Source organism: Hirundo rustica, chromosome 2 (genome assembly GCF_015227805.2).
Source record: "Hirundo rustica isolate bHirRus1 chromosome 2, bHirRus1.pri.v3, whole genome shotgun sequence".
In the NCBI taxonomy this organism is placed as follows: domain Eukaryota; kingdom Metazoa; phylum Chordata; class Aves; order Passeriformes; family Hirundinidae; genus Hirundo; species Hirundo rustica.
Window position 1 is genome coordinate 39185954 of NC_053451.1, and position 16884 is coordinate 39202837.

The following is a 16884-nucleotide window of genomic DNA, read 5'->3' on the forward strand; positions in this document are numbered from 1 at the left end:
AGCCACAGACGGGGTTATTATCAGGTTATTCCATGGCTGGTAGATCATACTTTTTTACATTCTTTTGTCTAATCTCTAAATTCAGATAGAATTCTGTGTTTCTTTCTTTCTTCTAAAAGCAGAATCAGAAAGGCAACTTTTTAAAGTCTACTTTGTGTGTGCTGGATATTTCTCTTGGAATGGTACTGTATTTACAAGTGTTTGTGTAGCATACATGCACATGAGCCTGCTCTGTTTATTCAGACAGACTTAAAAAAGGATAAAACTAGAAGTCTTTATTTATCCAAATAAATGTAAACTAGAGGAGTTAAGCATGGGAATTGCCTGTAATTGCCTGCTGAAGCGCTAAAAATAGCTGCTTTTTGGAAACAGGAGAAGCCTTCACTGTCGAAAAAGTGACAGTAATAGCTATCTACTATTAGCAAACAACTTTCTTTCCAAAAACTGAAGGACACAGGGAGAAAAATCGTTTCTTTTCATACTCCACTGCAAGAAATGGACAGAATACAGTCCAAAAAGAACTTCCTGTCCCAAAAGTACATAGTTAGTCAGCCTGATCCTATGCATAAATACCCTGTGTGAATTTCATCATGACTGTCTCCAGTTACAGAACTTAAACTAGAGCAGATTATCAAAACATTACAGGAACTAAAGTAATTTCCAAGTATGATCATTAATCACCTGTGCAAAGCCTAATCGCATACTAAGCTCTCTTCATTGTTCCATTAAGACAGGTACTTTATCTTAATTAGAGCTACCGCTTCAAAAATTAACACTAAAACCAATTTAAAATATCCTACTGGAACAAACATTTTGTTGTCTCACCTCCTCACTCCATTCAGCTTCTCTGATGTGGACAAAAAGCATGGAAGACTGGTGAGGTTTCTAACTTCTACCATTGTTAGATATGTGCACAATGTTTTTTCTGCTAGAAATATTCTTACTGATTTTTTCTATATATAGGAAGTCTCACCTGGAAAATTAGATCTAAATTTTTACATATTTACTCTTCTAAACCATTTTTTAACTTCCTGTGGTGAAAACAAATGTAAACATGATGTAATGACACTTCACATTTGCTGTCTTTTAGAAACACTTCAGGTAGAACAACAGCCACAAAAATATTATCACTTCCTCCCATCTCAGTAAGGGGCATATCAGAGTTTACGAGACCCAATACACACAAAAACATCCACTTCTGCCAAATCAAATATCTGTCTCCTACTGAAACAGAAATGAGTGATTTCAATTTAAGGCATTTTCTTAGTCCCACTGGTGATAGCACAGCTGAGATCAGAAAACCTATGCAAGCACTTCCTACCAAGAAGTTCCATCAGAGTATTTTTGTATCCCTGCTAGCAACAGAAAAAAACAATGATCTAGAAAAAAATGCTGTAGATACCACACATTTCTTAGGTGAATGAAGAGGAGGTGAGAAACAAGGTATGAGATATAAAAAATGAGTAGAACAGACCATTTCAATTTTCAAACTGTATATCTATTCTTGAAGTATTACCTAAAATCAGCAAGCTGGAGTTTCACAAACTTATTCTTTACTTTGGTAGTGAATTGCTTTAATGTAGCAAGAGGAGAGCTCATCCATTCATTTTGACAAATTTTTTTTTAAAGCAAAATTCATAGTCATGAGAGTTTTCAGAAAATTCAGAAAATAGCAAAAATTAGGATCAGTCAGGAAGACTCTAAGAGGGCATACTCCATTACATGGTACAGAACTCATTTCAGAATGGTCTCCCTTTGTAAGAATAAAGTTACACCAATTCATTTTGACAAAATGTTTTTAAAGCAAAATTCATAGTCATGAGAGTTTTCAGAAAATTCAGAAAATAGCAAAAATTAGGATCAGTCAGGAAGACTCTAAGAGGGCATACTCCATTACATGGTACAGAACTCATTTCAGAATGGTTTCCCTTTGTAAGAATAAAGTTACACCAAATGTATGTAATATTCTAGAGAAGCAAAGCAAACTAATACAGAGATTTTGTTAACAGAAAGAAGTGAGGTATCAATAACTAAAATGGAAATAATCAAGATGGCTTCCTGAGTATTTCCAAGCCCATGGCTGTGTTCCCATCAGTATTCCCAGAAGAACAGAGATGAGAGAGGAGAAGGAATAGAGAAGGAAACCTTCAGCTTTTGTAACTAGGGAGATAGATATAAGACATACCAAACCACAAAATTTTATGTGTCTAACTCACAGGTAAGGTATGGAAAGAATATCTTCCAAGCGCAAGTCTCAAGCTCTTAACTGGGAATTTTCATCTCAGTTTCACGTATGTGGTACAAAGGAGTACTGATGCTACTAACTTGCCCTAATAGAATTTAAAACATTGCTGAATTACAAGTCCTTAAAAAAACCATAAAAGCAGTTCATTTCTCACACTGAATCCTGGGAAAAGGGTAGTGAAAGATGAATCTAAGGTACAGCCTCTACATAAAAAAAGGCAACAGACGTTCACTGTTAAGCAATACACCTGGCAGCAGTAGCCTACCCAATCAGCATATCTGATCCCAGTAAAATGGCAAAATAAATGTCATGACTTCTCATGGACAGATCTATGAGAAATCAGGTTCCATTAGTTTTTCTGCTGAGAGAGTAATCTGCTCAAAGGATTCAGAATGTTACCAGTATCTTTCACTAAGTTGTTCAGCCACAAAAGACTAATAAGAGTATGTGCATACAGCAAGATGTAGGATTCAAAATGTTGTGCTCTGCATTTAATCTTAGGCCATATATGATTCTTTTTATATGCAGCCCAAAATACAGGGACAGAAACACTGAATAATTTGGATTGGAAGGGACCTTTAAGGATCATAATGGCCAGGGAAATCTTCCAGCTTTCTCAAAGCCCCATCCTGACCTAACCTTAACACCCTTCCAGGGATGGAGCATCCACACCTTCTCTGGGCAACCTCTGCCATTGCCTCACCAACCTCACAGTAAAACATTTCTTCCCTATGTCCATCTATACCTAGCTTCTCTGAGTTTAAAACTTGTCCTGTCACTACAGACCTTAGTAAAATATCCCTCTCCATCTTCCTTGCAGGACCCCTTTAAATACTTAAAGGCTGCATATGCAAGCTTTCTCTTCTCCAGACTGAACACCACCAACTCTCTCAGCCTGTCTACAGCCAGCCCTCTGATCAATTTAGTGACCTTCCTCTGGACTTGCTCCAGCACGTCCAGTCTTTCCTGTGCCAGGACCCTAGAGCTAGGTGCAGCACTCTAGCTGGGGTTTCATAAGAGCAGAGGGGCAGAATCACCTCCCTCAGCCTGGTGGCCGTGCTCCTTTGGATGCAGCCCAGGACACAGTTGGCTTTCTGGGCCATGAGTGCACATTTACAGCTCTTGTCCAATTTTTCAGAATGGACAGTACCATACTTAACCCTTCCTAAATACTTGAAAATCTGCTTTGATTTGGGTTTCATGCAATTCTGGTAAGCCACGCATCCTGTTTCTGACTAACTCCTACTTTCTGTTAAGTTACACTGGAAGAATTCTTGCTTATCTTGCATGGGCATATGAATTCATTCTCTTAGGACTGCAGTGACTCCAAGCTGCTGCCATTATGTTTGCACAATGTAACCTGATGTTTAAAATCTCAGTAAATTGCCCCAGCTGCTTATCAGAGACAGCACTGTGGGCCCATGTGCTCATTTGGATGGCTAAGCCAGACTCAGTCTGTATGACGCCCGTACTGTGACTCATCACCTACTTTCTCAAGAGAGGAATGACTACTGTGCTGCAAATGCAGTCAGGACTGCAGAATATTTCCTCTGTTGCCTTGCAAATGTCTATACTGATTCCTCAGAGGAGAATCTGGGTCCTGTTTGTTGTAACATCATTTTAACTGACTGGATTTGCTTGCACATAGTGATCAATAAGTAAGGTAAGATGCAAGTTCTAAGTTCTTGTATAACAAAGCCTTACCTTTCCAAATATACCCACCTCAAAAGATCTCAGCATCTCTGCAATGCAGCCCAATCTAAATAGGTGGAAGTTTTATTTCACAAGTAAATAGATATTGAAATGATATTTCTGAACAGTAGGAAACTTAAAGTGATTAATGCAGTAAGACTGGAAGGACTGATTTGGGTTTATATTGACACAGATCAGAAAAAAAGATAGAGCAAATTATCAAACAGTAATTTAAAAGCCTGTGAATTTAGGTGTAACAGCCTAAATAGAAATCTCGAAGTCCAGGCAGAGATAAAGTGCAAGCAGATGAAGTAGGCCATTCACATTTTTAAAGATGTCTTTCCAAGAGCTATATGATCTCTTAATCAATTTTCTCTTCTTGAAAATTGTCTGCATCTTCCATGTAATCTTCAAGATCACCATATCTCTGCGAATGAAATAAAATTTGTACAATTTATCAATATTTATTAACTGTATTATGTAAAGACTGCTTTTCCTTGTTCAACCCATGACCAAGCATGTCAATAACAATTTTGAAGCTATATCTAAAAGCATACTAAAAGCAACTGTACTACAAATTGTCTCAAAATAGTTAATGAAGTGGTCCTGAACAAGTCAAAGTTCTTCAGTGTAAACAAAATTCTAAAATATTCTTGCTGGGCCTCATGTACATCTTTCCCATCTTTCTAAGTTACATCTCAAATTTGTTGTGGTGCTGCTTTCAAATGAAACAGGGGCTGTTTCAGAGATCACACAGCTGTCAAAAAGCTTCATGTCAAAAGCTGATGCAAACTCTGTGTGAGCACAGCAGCACGCTGCTGTTTGAAACACTGAGTCAGCAGAAATGGGGGAATGGTTGAGCTGAGTTGTATTATTGATGGCCAGTAACTCAGAACTGATCCATTAAATGAGACATTTTATCTGAACTTACTTCCATCTGCTTGGAAAAGAATACAGAGAATAACCCGGTCATACCTTCTGAATCCACCCACTCTCTTCCAAGTGGCTGAAAAGCCGCTCCACAGTGTCTTTGACTGGTTCATCCTCAACACCATCCAACTCAGCAACAGAGCTGCAATCCATGTATAACTTGTACTTGAAGTGTTTCAAGTTGTGATAAACTCTTGTACGATTTGCACACACCACGCCAACGTTCAAAACCTAGGCCAGATCAAACAAATCATTCCCATGGGTAGAACCATGATCATCTTTACAACACACAGAATTGGTGAGCTAATCCAGGATAATTTAACCAGTCAGTCCACAAAATTTTTTGGGATAATGGAAATAAACAGAATGACACTACATGCATAAAATTAGTACAAACCCATGTAGTTTTCACAGCCACAGCAGAAGGATTTTTGAGCAAGCAGGCAGCCAGCAAGTCCAAGCAATGGCAGCTTATCAGTGCCATCTTCTTGCAAACACAATCATATTTGTAATTGGGTGTATCTTTCCTATCTCGTGGTGGAACTTTGTTACAAAATCACTAACAATTTAGACAACCATCAAATTGTGAAAACAGAGGAAGAGCAATTATTTGCTTACTTTTTGCTTAATATACTTCCTGGGGAGATGAAATACCAGTTTTAACATTTTGTCGATTGAATAATAATTCAGTATTTCTTCAAGTAACACATATGAACACATACTGGCATATGCCTCACAGCACTTCATAAATGGAGAGGATGAATTTCAAAAAAATAGAATCAGAATTTGAAGTTTTATACAATACAAATATTAATCTGCAACTGTCTGGGAAAAATAGCTAAACTATGATGCTGCAGAAAATAAAGACTCTCCATCTCCTAGTTTTACTTCTATGATTTCCATGCAAAAAAGATGGAACTGTCTTATTTCATAGTTTTTTCATAGTAGTATTTATAGGTAAACAAATGGTAAAATATGCCTGTTACTACATAATCAGAGCATGGATTAGAATAGATCTGTTATCATCTATCAGCACCACCATGAAAATATTGGTTACAAGAATTGTTGGCTATCTTAACTGTTCAATAAAAATATGTCCCATTGGAGGTGCGGGGAGGGAGCAAGACTCAATTTTCACCTGCCTTTAAGCACATCCTGCATTTCACAAGAGAATGTTTTGTTCCATGACTACCAGAACAGTAGTTCCAGTAGGTATGATAGCAAGTCAGAAGAGTTTATCCTCTGTAAATAACCCACAGATGCACTGATTAGTATTTCAACCCATGGAGACAAAGCTTATCAAGTGAAATCTACAAGAAATTTACATCTGGCTGGTTTTTGGAAGTCAGGTTTTCTAAAAAGCAATGTAATGTATATATATGTAAAGAAATTGATTTCATTTCTCTGAAAAAACAAACAACCAACCCAACAAAAACAAAACCAAACCCTCATCAACTTATCCTCCAAGGACAATATTGTTTGGGAATACTGTTTCCACGACAAGAATGCAAACGGCTAAAGTCCTCTGCCTTAGTCACGCAAGCTGCAATTGCATTGCTCTTTTACATTGCATGCAGACACACACACACACACACATATATATATACAAGAATCAACCAAATTTTAAGTTGCAAAACTATTTCTTCTGAGCCACAAAAGTGATAGCTTTTATTGCTAATAACCTGGATACTCTCAAATTCCAAGAAGGTTAAGTTTTAATTAATACTTACAACCTACATTTTCAGGGAGCTTTTCTGAATGCATGACCAAGTGTTTGCATCTGTGAGCAGTTCCCCAAAACACCTGACCTACTTGTGCAACCTGGCACTAGCTCTATCTGCCGACAACGGAAGTAATAGAAAAGTGTATTTTTAAAGATTATGTAAACATGCATTTACACAATATAATTTATATATATAATTTATATGCATTAGTTATATATTTTTTAACTATATGAATATATCTTAATTTCTTAAATGTATTAACCAGCAGCTCAGTGGATATCTCCAGGCATAGTATCAGTTAAGTCAAAAGAGACACTCTTACTTAAAAGAACTTTTGAATTGATAGATAGTAAGTGGTTATTAACTGAAATTTTAAACATTTTGAGATAAAAATGCCTGTTACCCTATTTTAATTGTCTACTGATCATGTACATGTTGTACTAGATACAGCTCCACTTTCTAATCTCCCCCAAAACTGAAAAACTAAGGCTTGTGTTTGGTACTGCAGGTGCTTCCGAAGTGCAAGACCTACCAACTAACGCTGAGCCTTGATTAATTCAAATTTCCAGAAGCACCCTTTTAAATACTGCAGCAATGAAAAATTCAGCTGCAGTGTTTCATAGAGCATTGCACAACTTTTCAAGTATCCCAAGCAACGAGGTGTGGCATCTGGAACATTATGTGATATAAAATAGGAGATACCATCTTGCATCCAACTGATGGCCCAGTTTTCTCTCCTGTGACAACAGCTAGCAGGAGACATGCAGGAAATTAGTATAAGATCCAGCACAAACATTAGAATGATTGTAAGATTACCACACATTTTCTGGCGGTCAGGAGTTAAGATTGTCTGTATCATCCCAATAACATGTTCCATAGTGTGAAAGAACCTTCTCCAAGAACCTGTCTAACCCAGTTTGGGACCCAATACTATTTTTCCCTTCCAAAATACCCTGTGGCAGTGAGTTTCATAGCTTATTTATGTGTGACGTGGAGAAATGCCAAAGGCAAATAGCTAAATACCATATAACTGTAACTATGAATTGTGTTTTTAAGTAAGAAAGATATTGTATTTTTAGACTGCTATTTCAGAATGCAGCTTTGGAAAGAATCTCAGTACTGTATTCACTCTAATTTTTTCCCCTCACAGCTCTCAGTCCCTGTGTTAATGCTTAACTTATCTACTCAAGCTGGCCCTATCAGCCAAAGTTGTGGTAAATCACTTTGTATGGAATGTAGGAACATGGCTGGACAACAGCACAACATGTAGTGACTGAATCCATATCCTCTAAGCATGTTTATAAACAGAACACCAAGACTGAGAGTAGAAAACCATTTATAATCCAGGTGACATACGCAGCAAGGAAGTGTGGGGGACACTTACATCTCCAAACCTTGCGATTCTTCCTGATCAGGAGGAAATGAGAACTGGCACTTACACCATGAACAATCCCTGCAAGCCTAAGCAAAACTTGAACAGCTGTTTCTCTTTTCTTTCTACTGGCAAAGCAGAATACTTCAGAGATGAGAAAAAAGGAAAGTTTTATGCAGAAGAAGGAGGTTGGAGGTCTGTTTTTGTTCTCTTCACATCCACTTTTCTCAGGTATTTTCAAACAAATCTATAGAAAATAGTCCAACTACGTGTTTCCGTTCAATTTGATCTGTCAGTGCTGAACTGCCCTCTCTATCAGTCAATTAAGCTTGTGAAATGGAAGTTTTATGTAACTCTGTGAACCTTTTTTTATTTTCTTTTTTTTTTTTTTCTAAATTGGCAGGACAAGTTGCTCAATGCACTGCCAGCAGAGCTTTAAAGACAACTTGAGAACAGTACTTTCAGCAGTCTAAACTGCAGGTCACCATAAGAACACAAATGTTGCATTACAAGACACTACCAAAAATGACTGGAAAGTGCTCAATTACTCTCTCTCCTGAGTCTGCTTAACAGCCACTGAGCTATACTGAGCAGGCACATAGCAGACGTCCCCAGATGCTGGTGTACACAGGGTAAAAAAAGCTCTCATTTTGTACTGCTAAGCTTAAGAGGACAAAAAATGAACTAGCAAGCTAGTTCGGTATTTCATAGGATATTTCAAGTTTTTTCCAAAGTGAAAAATAGCCAACACTTTATGCAGGACAACATTTGATCATCAGTGAGTGAGTTATTTGCACAGTTAAGCTGAAAGTTAGCTAAAGATTAAATTCTTGTGCTAGTTCACTAATTATTTCTGGTTAGGTAAGACACACACTTCCCATGAAAAACTATGTATTTTTAAATAAGTGATCTTTATGTAAGGAAGAATAACTATGACAGACTGCAGTATCAGTGCAGAGGACTTACTGTTTTCGTGCAATAAACACAATTAGAAAGGGGAAAAGCATTGCTGGAAAAGCCTAGCTTTCTAGACTATCATGCACATACATACTTTTCAAAACAGAGTATCAGCAACGGCTGCTCAGAAGGGTCTGTAATATACTAAAAACTCTGGCATAGATTTTCAAGTTCCTGCATTACATGCAAAGCCCTGTATACTGACAAACGATAATCATAGCGATGCCTCTCAAATCTGTGAGTTAAAGAATTTGCAAACATCCAAACAATACAGGTTTGAGCTTCAGTAAGGTATACTCCCTGTTTGACCGGGGCTTAATTTTATTTTTACTTAAGAAATCCCATTATACCTCATTACCAAATACACTAAAAAAACACCCCCTTTGCTCTGCAACTTTTTTTTTTTTTTTTCCAACAAATACTGTGAGGAAAAAATTCTGTGTTCAAAAATTCTTTTACTCACAAATAAAATACCATCTGTGTCTCCTAAAAGGGAAGAAAGGCAAAACTTAGATATCAGCTTGGTAAACAACCATAGCAGTAGTTTATTCTTGACAAATCATGTGCTTTGAATTTATCATAAGAGGTCATGAATTGCATTACTGAAGATCATATGCATACCTAATCTTAACAATTATGTGTTGCTGTAAATTTGAAGGAAAGATCTCTGAATATTAGAAATACCCCAGTTCTTGAGAATCAAGGTTTTCAAAAGGCTCAACTGTGAAATAAAATTGTTTCAGGCTATTATTAAATTATTTTAGGTGACTTGAGAAGTCACCTAAAATAACTGCCTAATGGAACATTTTCTAAAAACATGAAAGATGCCTTTTAATTAAAAACAAACAAACAAACAAAAATCCAAAATGTTCTAGAAATGATAACTGAGAGAGAAACAGATGCAAGACTACCTAAATGGAAGTGTTGTCTAGTTTGGACAAGTAATTCTGATAATGCAGTAACAGGGAAAAGGCTCTAATAAAATGTATTAATGTAGGTAGGAATAAGTTTTCTTGAAAGGAGATCAGCAACTTCAAGTGTCAATGCATCTGAGATGCCGAGATAATTTATCCTGAGTGAACAGCTATGTGGGAATTAGCAAATATGGGAAAAAGTCTGAAGAATGAAGCAGTGAATTCCGACAAGGTCGCACTTGGACTGCTAGGATGACCATTGCACTGTGTCACTCAATGTTTGAACCTAGAGCAAACAACTGTTAAAGTGCACACGGACCCTCCACGTGCTAGAGGAAGAGCAGGCACAGCATGAGCAAACCTAGCAATCCAAGGCTGAACAAACCTTACTTGCAACAAAATAGAAAACACAATCATTCAATGGCAATGACTGTCTGTCATACAGAAAGTTACTTGTACAACGTTTCTGACCACTACTCAATGTAAGACTCTTGCTGGGAAAACCTTAAGGGCATTATAGACACACACAGAGGTAAAGAGCTTTTTCATTAAGAGGTAGATGTGGGGGGGAAACAGCACATGGGTCACTGTGATGTGGGCAAAACCAAAGGTCATAGAAAACCACCTGATTTACTTTCTTGATAAAAGAAAAACTTAAAAATAAAACTTAAAAATAGAGCGCTGGTTTGAAATTACCTGTTTATCATCTGACATGAAGTCATCCACTTTCAGAGTTTTACTATTATATAGCCTTCCAGAGAGCAACACACTGAACCTACAACACCGCTTCATTTCACAGGCCTGACAAGACATATTTTTTGAATTTTTCAAGCTTATGCGAATATCTGGGTAACAATCCACACGCTCCTGAAAAACAGATCCCAAATAACATTAAAGAATGTCTGGAAACTCATCGATGCCTCAAACAGGCTGCTGAGTACTCTGTACTCGCACAAAATTCATCCAAGAGAAATGAAAGAGATCTGAATTTCATTATTACAGTGATTATTAAATCATCACAGCCATGACACTAATACTTTTCTACTAATACACATTCAATAACTAACTGCTCCATACTGACTTAAATTTTTGTAGTAGTAGTAGTAGTAGAAAGTTCATGATGAACACACTGTTTACCTTTTTGTGGGAGGTGGAAAAAATTTTATTAAAACATTTAGCAAGTGACAAAAAAAATCCTCAAATGTCATCTGCCGAATTTAGTAGGAGACACATTCAGGTAGCCGAGAACAGATTCTGTTCTGCTACCTGAATGTTTGTCTGGTTATTGTAATGTAAAATATCTCTAATATTTATATAAGCAACAAACCAAATTATTTAAGTTCAAGAACAACAGTTACTATTAAAAAGGCTATATAATGATGGCGATTCTTGCACCTTTACAGAGAATTTCAGCATTTAAAAAAGAATCTACACACCTTGTAGCGATCTTTCCAGCGACTTCTACAGATCAAGTTCTCAAGACGAGGCTGAATGAAGCGGTCGTCCAAGTAATGAAGTGAGAGCAGCATATCTCGTGCATACTTCTTTTGTCTCGTTCCATCTGTTCAGTGAGAGTCATTACTAATTTGCTGACCACCCTATATGTTGTACAAGTTTTTTAGCTAAAATTTCCAAGGATATTATGCTTCTGCATACTAAGAACTATGAATGATTTTACTAAACTGATATTGAATACATTTGCTACTATTACCCATAAAAGTGATCCAAGCATTTTGATAAAGGGATATAGTTTATTATTTAAAAGGGGTACATGAAAAAACTCTAGAATCAAGTCAAAAGCTCTCATCCCAAATGGAGATCCATTCACTCAATGCCATTCAAAGGAAGGAAGCAGGTGGGAGAATGTCATGCTTTTCAACCAGTCTGTTTAAGTTGTTCAAAATGCATAAGGGAAGTGGTTGGAATCCAAGAAAATAAACTGCTCTGAGCTACTTCAGAGCAGAAATTTTGACAACTCTCTTTGTCACAGAGAAACTGACCTTCACCTCAGCAGCACAATCAAATACCTTGAGTTAGGCAGCATAAGTACTTCCAAATACTTACTCAAGCAAAATGCATAAAAAAGCATGAGGATAAGTAAAACTACCACTATTACTGCTTCTCAAATACATGTTGGACTCCAGGAATTAAACAGGACTTCCCTAGATGCAGCCCAGCGCATACTGCCCTGGAATCTCAGTGTACAGTGTGTTCAGACATAAAACTTAATTCAGCTACCTTCCCATGCCTTCTAGCAAAGCTGATATCAAAAAAAAAAAAGGAAGACCTGAGAAGGACCACTGGCTATCTAGCTTTCTATATAAAAGTAGCCAATGTCATTTTAGCCACCATAATTGCAGTTAACTGTTTTTCCATATTCACTTTACACACACATTTGCACTATGAGCTTGAAGAGGCTGTGCTAGACCACAAAACAAAATCCCTCCCCCAAAAAAGCAAGTGTGAACTCCAATACTATAGTAGATGCTCTTGAATCAAAACTAAGTGATTCACTTCCATTAACTCAGAACAATCCATTCAATGTTATAAAAATACATTTTTGTAATGCTAGGCTATGTTCATACAGCTCACGTACAACCATCAGCTCACCCGCAGAACTCATTTACTTCCAGCAACTTGGCAGTAAATTGTTACATTTTATTGAGCAGATATCATTTGAAATAGAAGGAAGCTATTGCAACATTAATATGGCAGTGTTTACTTATTACTTCTCAAAGGCTTGTTTTTACTTGTTGAAACAAAACAAACCAAACACCTGAATGAACTAGCAGTGGTAGATGAAAGACATTTTTAGCTCCAAGAGTGTACAGCCTTTATTCTGACGTCTGTGATGTGCTTCAGTTTCTTCCTTCCCTCTTAGTTCCTGATGACACCAAAACCTCCACTCTTGGCACTTTACTGACTCCTTCCACAATCTGACACCGAGAGTCCTCTCCTTAATCCCATCTTTACAGGGCTTATGAAACTATGTGTGAGGCTGTTATTCAGCCCCACTAGGCCAAAGGCCAAAAAGCACTTCCCCAGAAAGAATAAAACAAGAACTGACTGCAGCTGAAGCTTATTTATCTGATGTGTTAAAAAAAAAAAGGAAAAAAAATCCAACATAGAATCATCTCCATAACTAAAAGCATTTATTATCTATCAAATTCCTAAGGAAAAAAACTGTGAAGCACAAGAGATTGTGACAAACCAGCTGACCTTGAAATGTTTTCATTGAGATATCTGCTTTGAAACTAACTTGGTTTTCATGCTGGAAAGGCTACTACTGATTAGTAACACAAACACATTCCTGCATAGCAAGAAGGCACTTCAAGCCTTTTCTGTGCTCAAGAATTAAGTCTACACATTTTTCCAAGATTACTGTGTCATTTTCAGAAAGAGTATTCTCTGCTCTGCCCCACCAAAGTTATATAGCAGGAAAACCACAGATTTCAGGACCCTCAGTTCTATACTCTGATCAGCAGAAACACCCTTTCCTAGGATAAATGGCTTTGCATAACTTTGAATGCATGAATATGTTATTTAATGCAATTTACTTACCATACAATGAGCTCAGAAAAGTGTCATCAATTGCATTTATGAGGAAAGCCTTTACTATTCTTTTGAAGTGCACATAATGATCGCAGCGAGGTACTGGGAAGAAAGTAATATAACCAACATTTACCAAAAGGAGGAAAAAAAAAAATACAAAAAAAAGTAAGCCATGTTAGAAGTCCTGTAAGAAGAATTCTTTTTCTCCAGTATTTTAAGTTCAGAACTTTAAGTTATTTAAATATAGATTTAGAAATAATTTCAATGCACAACATCCACACCCATGGGATTCTGCCTTTAAATTGTCCTTCTCATCCAATGATCCTATGGAATTTTAGCATTCTAAAGTCACATGTGCTTCCAGCAAGAAGAGTCCACAGTAAGATCTACAAACACTAAGAAAAGTGAATAATTTGTTCTACAAATAGCAGAAAATAACATAAATCACAGAAGGCCAGGCTTATATCGTGGTCATGGGTGTTTTGCTTGTGCTTTGGTTGTTGTGTGTACTTCTTTCTTTCTTTCAAACGCAATTCTGCTCAGGTCTTCACTGGGGAAGAAATACCCAATACTCAATACAAATGCTTGTGACTACCTACGCTATCACTGACTGTCCAGTCACTACATACCTACTTCTAAACAACAAAATATGGAAGAACAGAACTCACACAAGGTTCTGCTTCAAATCTGTCTGCTCCATCCAGAATCTGGTTTCCAAAAAATAACAGCTTGAAGAGTTTTCTCGCTGTGTGTAATTTGGCCAAGACTGGCCAGTAAAGTCAGAAACCCCTCTAGACCTCTGGGCCCAAGTCTTACCACCACAGAATAAAAATACATGAAAAACTTCAAAACAAAACAAAAAACCAACCAAACAAAAAACACTCAAAAAATAAATTCCCAACCCCCAACTCAGCGAGAACAGAATTCGGACAGATTAACACAGCTGCTCTTAGCATAGACCACAAGATTTTAAGATGAAGGATGATGCTTTCAGTTCTCCACAGGAATGAATGCATCATAGGCACCCTACTTCATCCTAAATCAGACCAACTGAAATAAAAACTGTGTAGTAAGGTTTCGCTTTCTCCCCTCCCAACTTATACCCGCTCTTTAATTAGATACTGAAAGACTGTAAAAGTTTACTGTGGAAATCAGAATGCTTTCATAATAAATTGAAACCTTTTAGGTATCTGCTTTTAAATATCATATTCTTTCCCTTAGCATTTGTATTTAGCCATTAATTTTTATTACAGTACAACGAGCTAGTTATACATGAAAAATTATCATTAATTTTGATCTTACACTGTGGGATGTAGTGTGCCAGCAGCTCACTGTTTGATCGATTTGGTTGCTTTTGATGTGGCCCATTCTTACTCTTCACAAGTTCTGTGTTGCCAATGTCATCATCGTCTTCCTCTTCATCTACTACAAAATCTTTTATGCTGCTACTGTCAGTTTCACTAACTTCTGATGGTGTGAGGGGCAGCTGACAGAGTGGTTCCTCTTCTACTGGTGCTTCACTAGTAGAATCCTAGTTAAATTTTAAAAAGTAATTCAAACACAAGAATTTTCATTAAATGCACAGACAAAATACTACATACACCAGCTAAGATTTTTGACCATCTAATAACACCATTTGTTCAATTTAAAAGAAAGCACGCACTTCCAAAAAATACATCATTCTGTACTAGCCAACAACTACTTTCAGCTTTAAATTAGCTATTTCCATGTACCGCTCTTCAGTCTGCTTCCAGGAATTAAACTAACATGAGATGTCCCGGACACTTCAGCAGGTATTCTGCTTTCTGATAAAAATAATTTGATAGATTTTCAGCAGCCAACAGTTATCCAGTTAATGTGATGTTAAAGTATTACAGAACTGCTAATTAGTCATGCATTCAAACCCAAAAAATCTCACCGATTTGTATCTCTTAACCCTTTCTCACATTAAAAATTGCCTCCAATTAAATTTCAAAGATAAAACCCTGACCTCAGAATTTGCACTGCTGCAGGATCTCCGAGGCGCGATTTGTCTTACAAGTTCTTTCAATTTTGCAAGCACTTTCTGTTTCCTACTAGTAGAAACATTCTCTGTAGGGCATGTTTTATCAGGCTGCTGTTCTTCACAACTCTCGTCGTCATCCATTATACAGCGGCGCTTGGCAGAAACCTTTCGAACAAGTATGTCACTGCCCTCACTTTCATCGCTGTCATACATGACGGAGGTGCTCCAAGTCTTACGCTTCCCAGGCACAACGCACTCATCGTCACCATCTTCTGTAACTTCCCCGCTGCGGTCTTTCTCCTCCTGATCTGAAAGACTGTTCTTCACAGCCGTTTGATTTTTTTCATCAATTTCACTTTCTGATGTGGTAGACTCCTCCGACTCCTCCTCCTCAGAGGTGGCTGAGGATTCGTCACAGCTATCAAGCAGTATGAGCGCCCTTCTAGTGCGTCTCCAATCGACTCGAGATTTGGATGACGGCCCCTCTGTCCCCGCTGTCTTATTTCTTGTTTCGTATCTTTTGACAGCTGGTTGTAACCCCATCGGAAGGCTGTAGCAACACACCTAAATATAAACCGGTAGAATAACGCACTTAGTACATTGTGCCATTCAAAGGGTTAAAAAAAAAAGCACACGAGCATACACTTTTTGCTCCACATGCTTACGACTTAGCAGCACCATTCAGAGACTCACGCGGGAACCAGCACCAAGCAAAACTCAGCACGCACAGCAGCAGCTTCTCGAGAGGCTAGACCTCACTCGGGGCACGCAGCAGCGCCCGGCGGGGCGGGGAGGGGCTGCTCTGAAGGAATTGAAGGGATCAGGTCCGGGCGCCGCTGCCGCCGCTCCGGTGGCCAGGGCCGTTGTGGGGCCCTTCCGGCTCAGGCGCCCCCCGCCTCGCGCGCCGCGGTTCGCCGCCGTTACCCGCGTGCCGCCGTTTCCCGCCGCGCGCCTCCTGCGCCGCCGGGCGCGGGATCCCGCCCCCTCCACGGCTGCGGGCACCGCGATTGGTGTCCGCGGCTGTCACTCATCTCGCCGCGATGTTTACGGAAGTGCGGTCACGCCGCGGTGGGGATCGGGAGGAGGGGTGCGGTTTCGTTGGCGCGCAGTGGCTGGCGAGTGGGAGATCGCGGGTTCGAGTCCCGCCTCTGTACTCTCCCGGTGCATCACCCGGAGGTGTCCGACAGCGCTAGCGTGTGGTGGTTTAATTGCTTGTGCCCGGCCTCGGTGCATTCCCGCGAAGAATCTGCGTGGGTTTGTGGGGTCCGGCACCTCCCCGGGAGCTGGCAGGGACCGCCGCTGGTCTGGGACGCCCCCCGCCACAGCAGCTCCCGCAGCAGCCCTGGGAGCAAACCCGGTGGGTTCGTGAGCGGTGGCTGAGGGAGCTGGGCGTGTTTAACACGGAGAAAAGCCCGTATCGTTCTCTACAACTGCCTGAAAGGAGGGCGTAGCAAGGATAGGGCGAGAGCAAGTGGCCCCGAGTTGCGCCCGGA

The 16884-nt window shown here is 38.9% G+C and overlaps 1 protein-coding gene across 6 annotated transcripts; it reads right to left on the reverse strand.

Moving 5' to 3' along the window:
• Positions 1–1778: 1778 nt before the first annotated feature.
• Positions 1779–16357, reverse strand: CCDC82 (coiled-coil domain containing 82). 6 transcript variants are annotated; one of them, XM_040056508.1, is made up of 8 exons: positions 16316–16357; positions 15377–15955; positions 14689–14917; positions 13396–13488; positions 11271–11395; positions 10531–10701; positions 4913–5098; positions 1779–4364 (listed from the first exon to the last, which is right to left on the reverse strand). In XM_040056508.1, exons 2-8 carry the CDS (start codon positions 15932–15934, stop codon positions 4299–4301), a joined length of 1428 nt encoding a protein of 475 aa, XP_039912442.1. In that variant the 5' UTR covers positions 15935–15955; positions 16316–16357; the 3' UTR covers positions 1779–4298. The 6 variants fall into 6 exon arrangements, with proteins under 6 accessions (XP_039912442.1, XP_039912441.1, XP_039912436.1 ...); XM_040056507.2 differs by lacking the exon at positions 16316–16357 and adding an exon at positions 16120–16300; XM_040056502.2 differs by lacking the exon at positions 16316–16357 and adding an exon at positions 16070–16300.
• Positions 16358–16884: the final 527 nt, after the last annotated feature.

Excerpts from the sequence above, each read along its gene's own strand:
- CCDC82 (XM_040056502.2), bottom strand. Across the intron at positions 10,702-11,270 it reads GCTGGAAAGATCGCTACAAG|GAGCGTGTGGATTGTTACCC; the intron begins GTGTGTAGATTC and ends TCTGTTTTTCAG. Across the intron at positions 5,099-10,530 it reads TCATGTCAGATGATAAACAG|GTTTTGAACGTTGGCGTGGT; the intron begins GTAATTTCAAAC and ends GATCTGGCCTAG.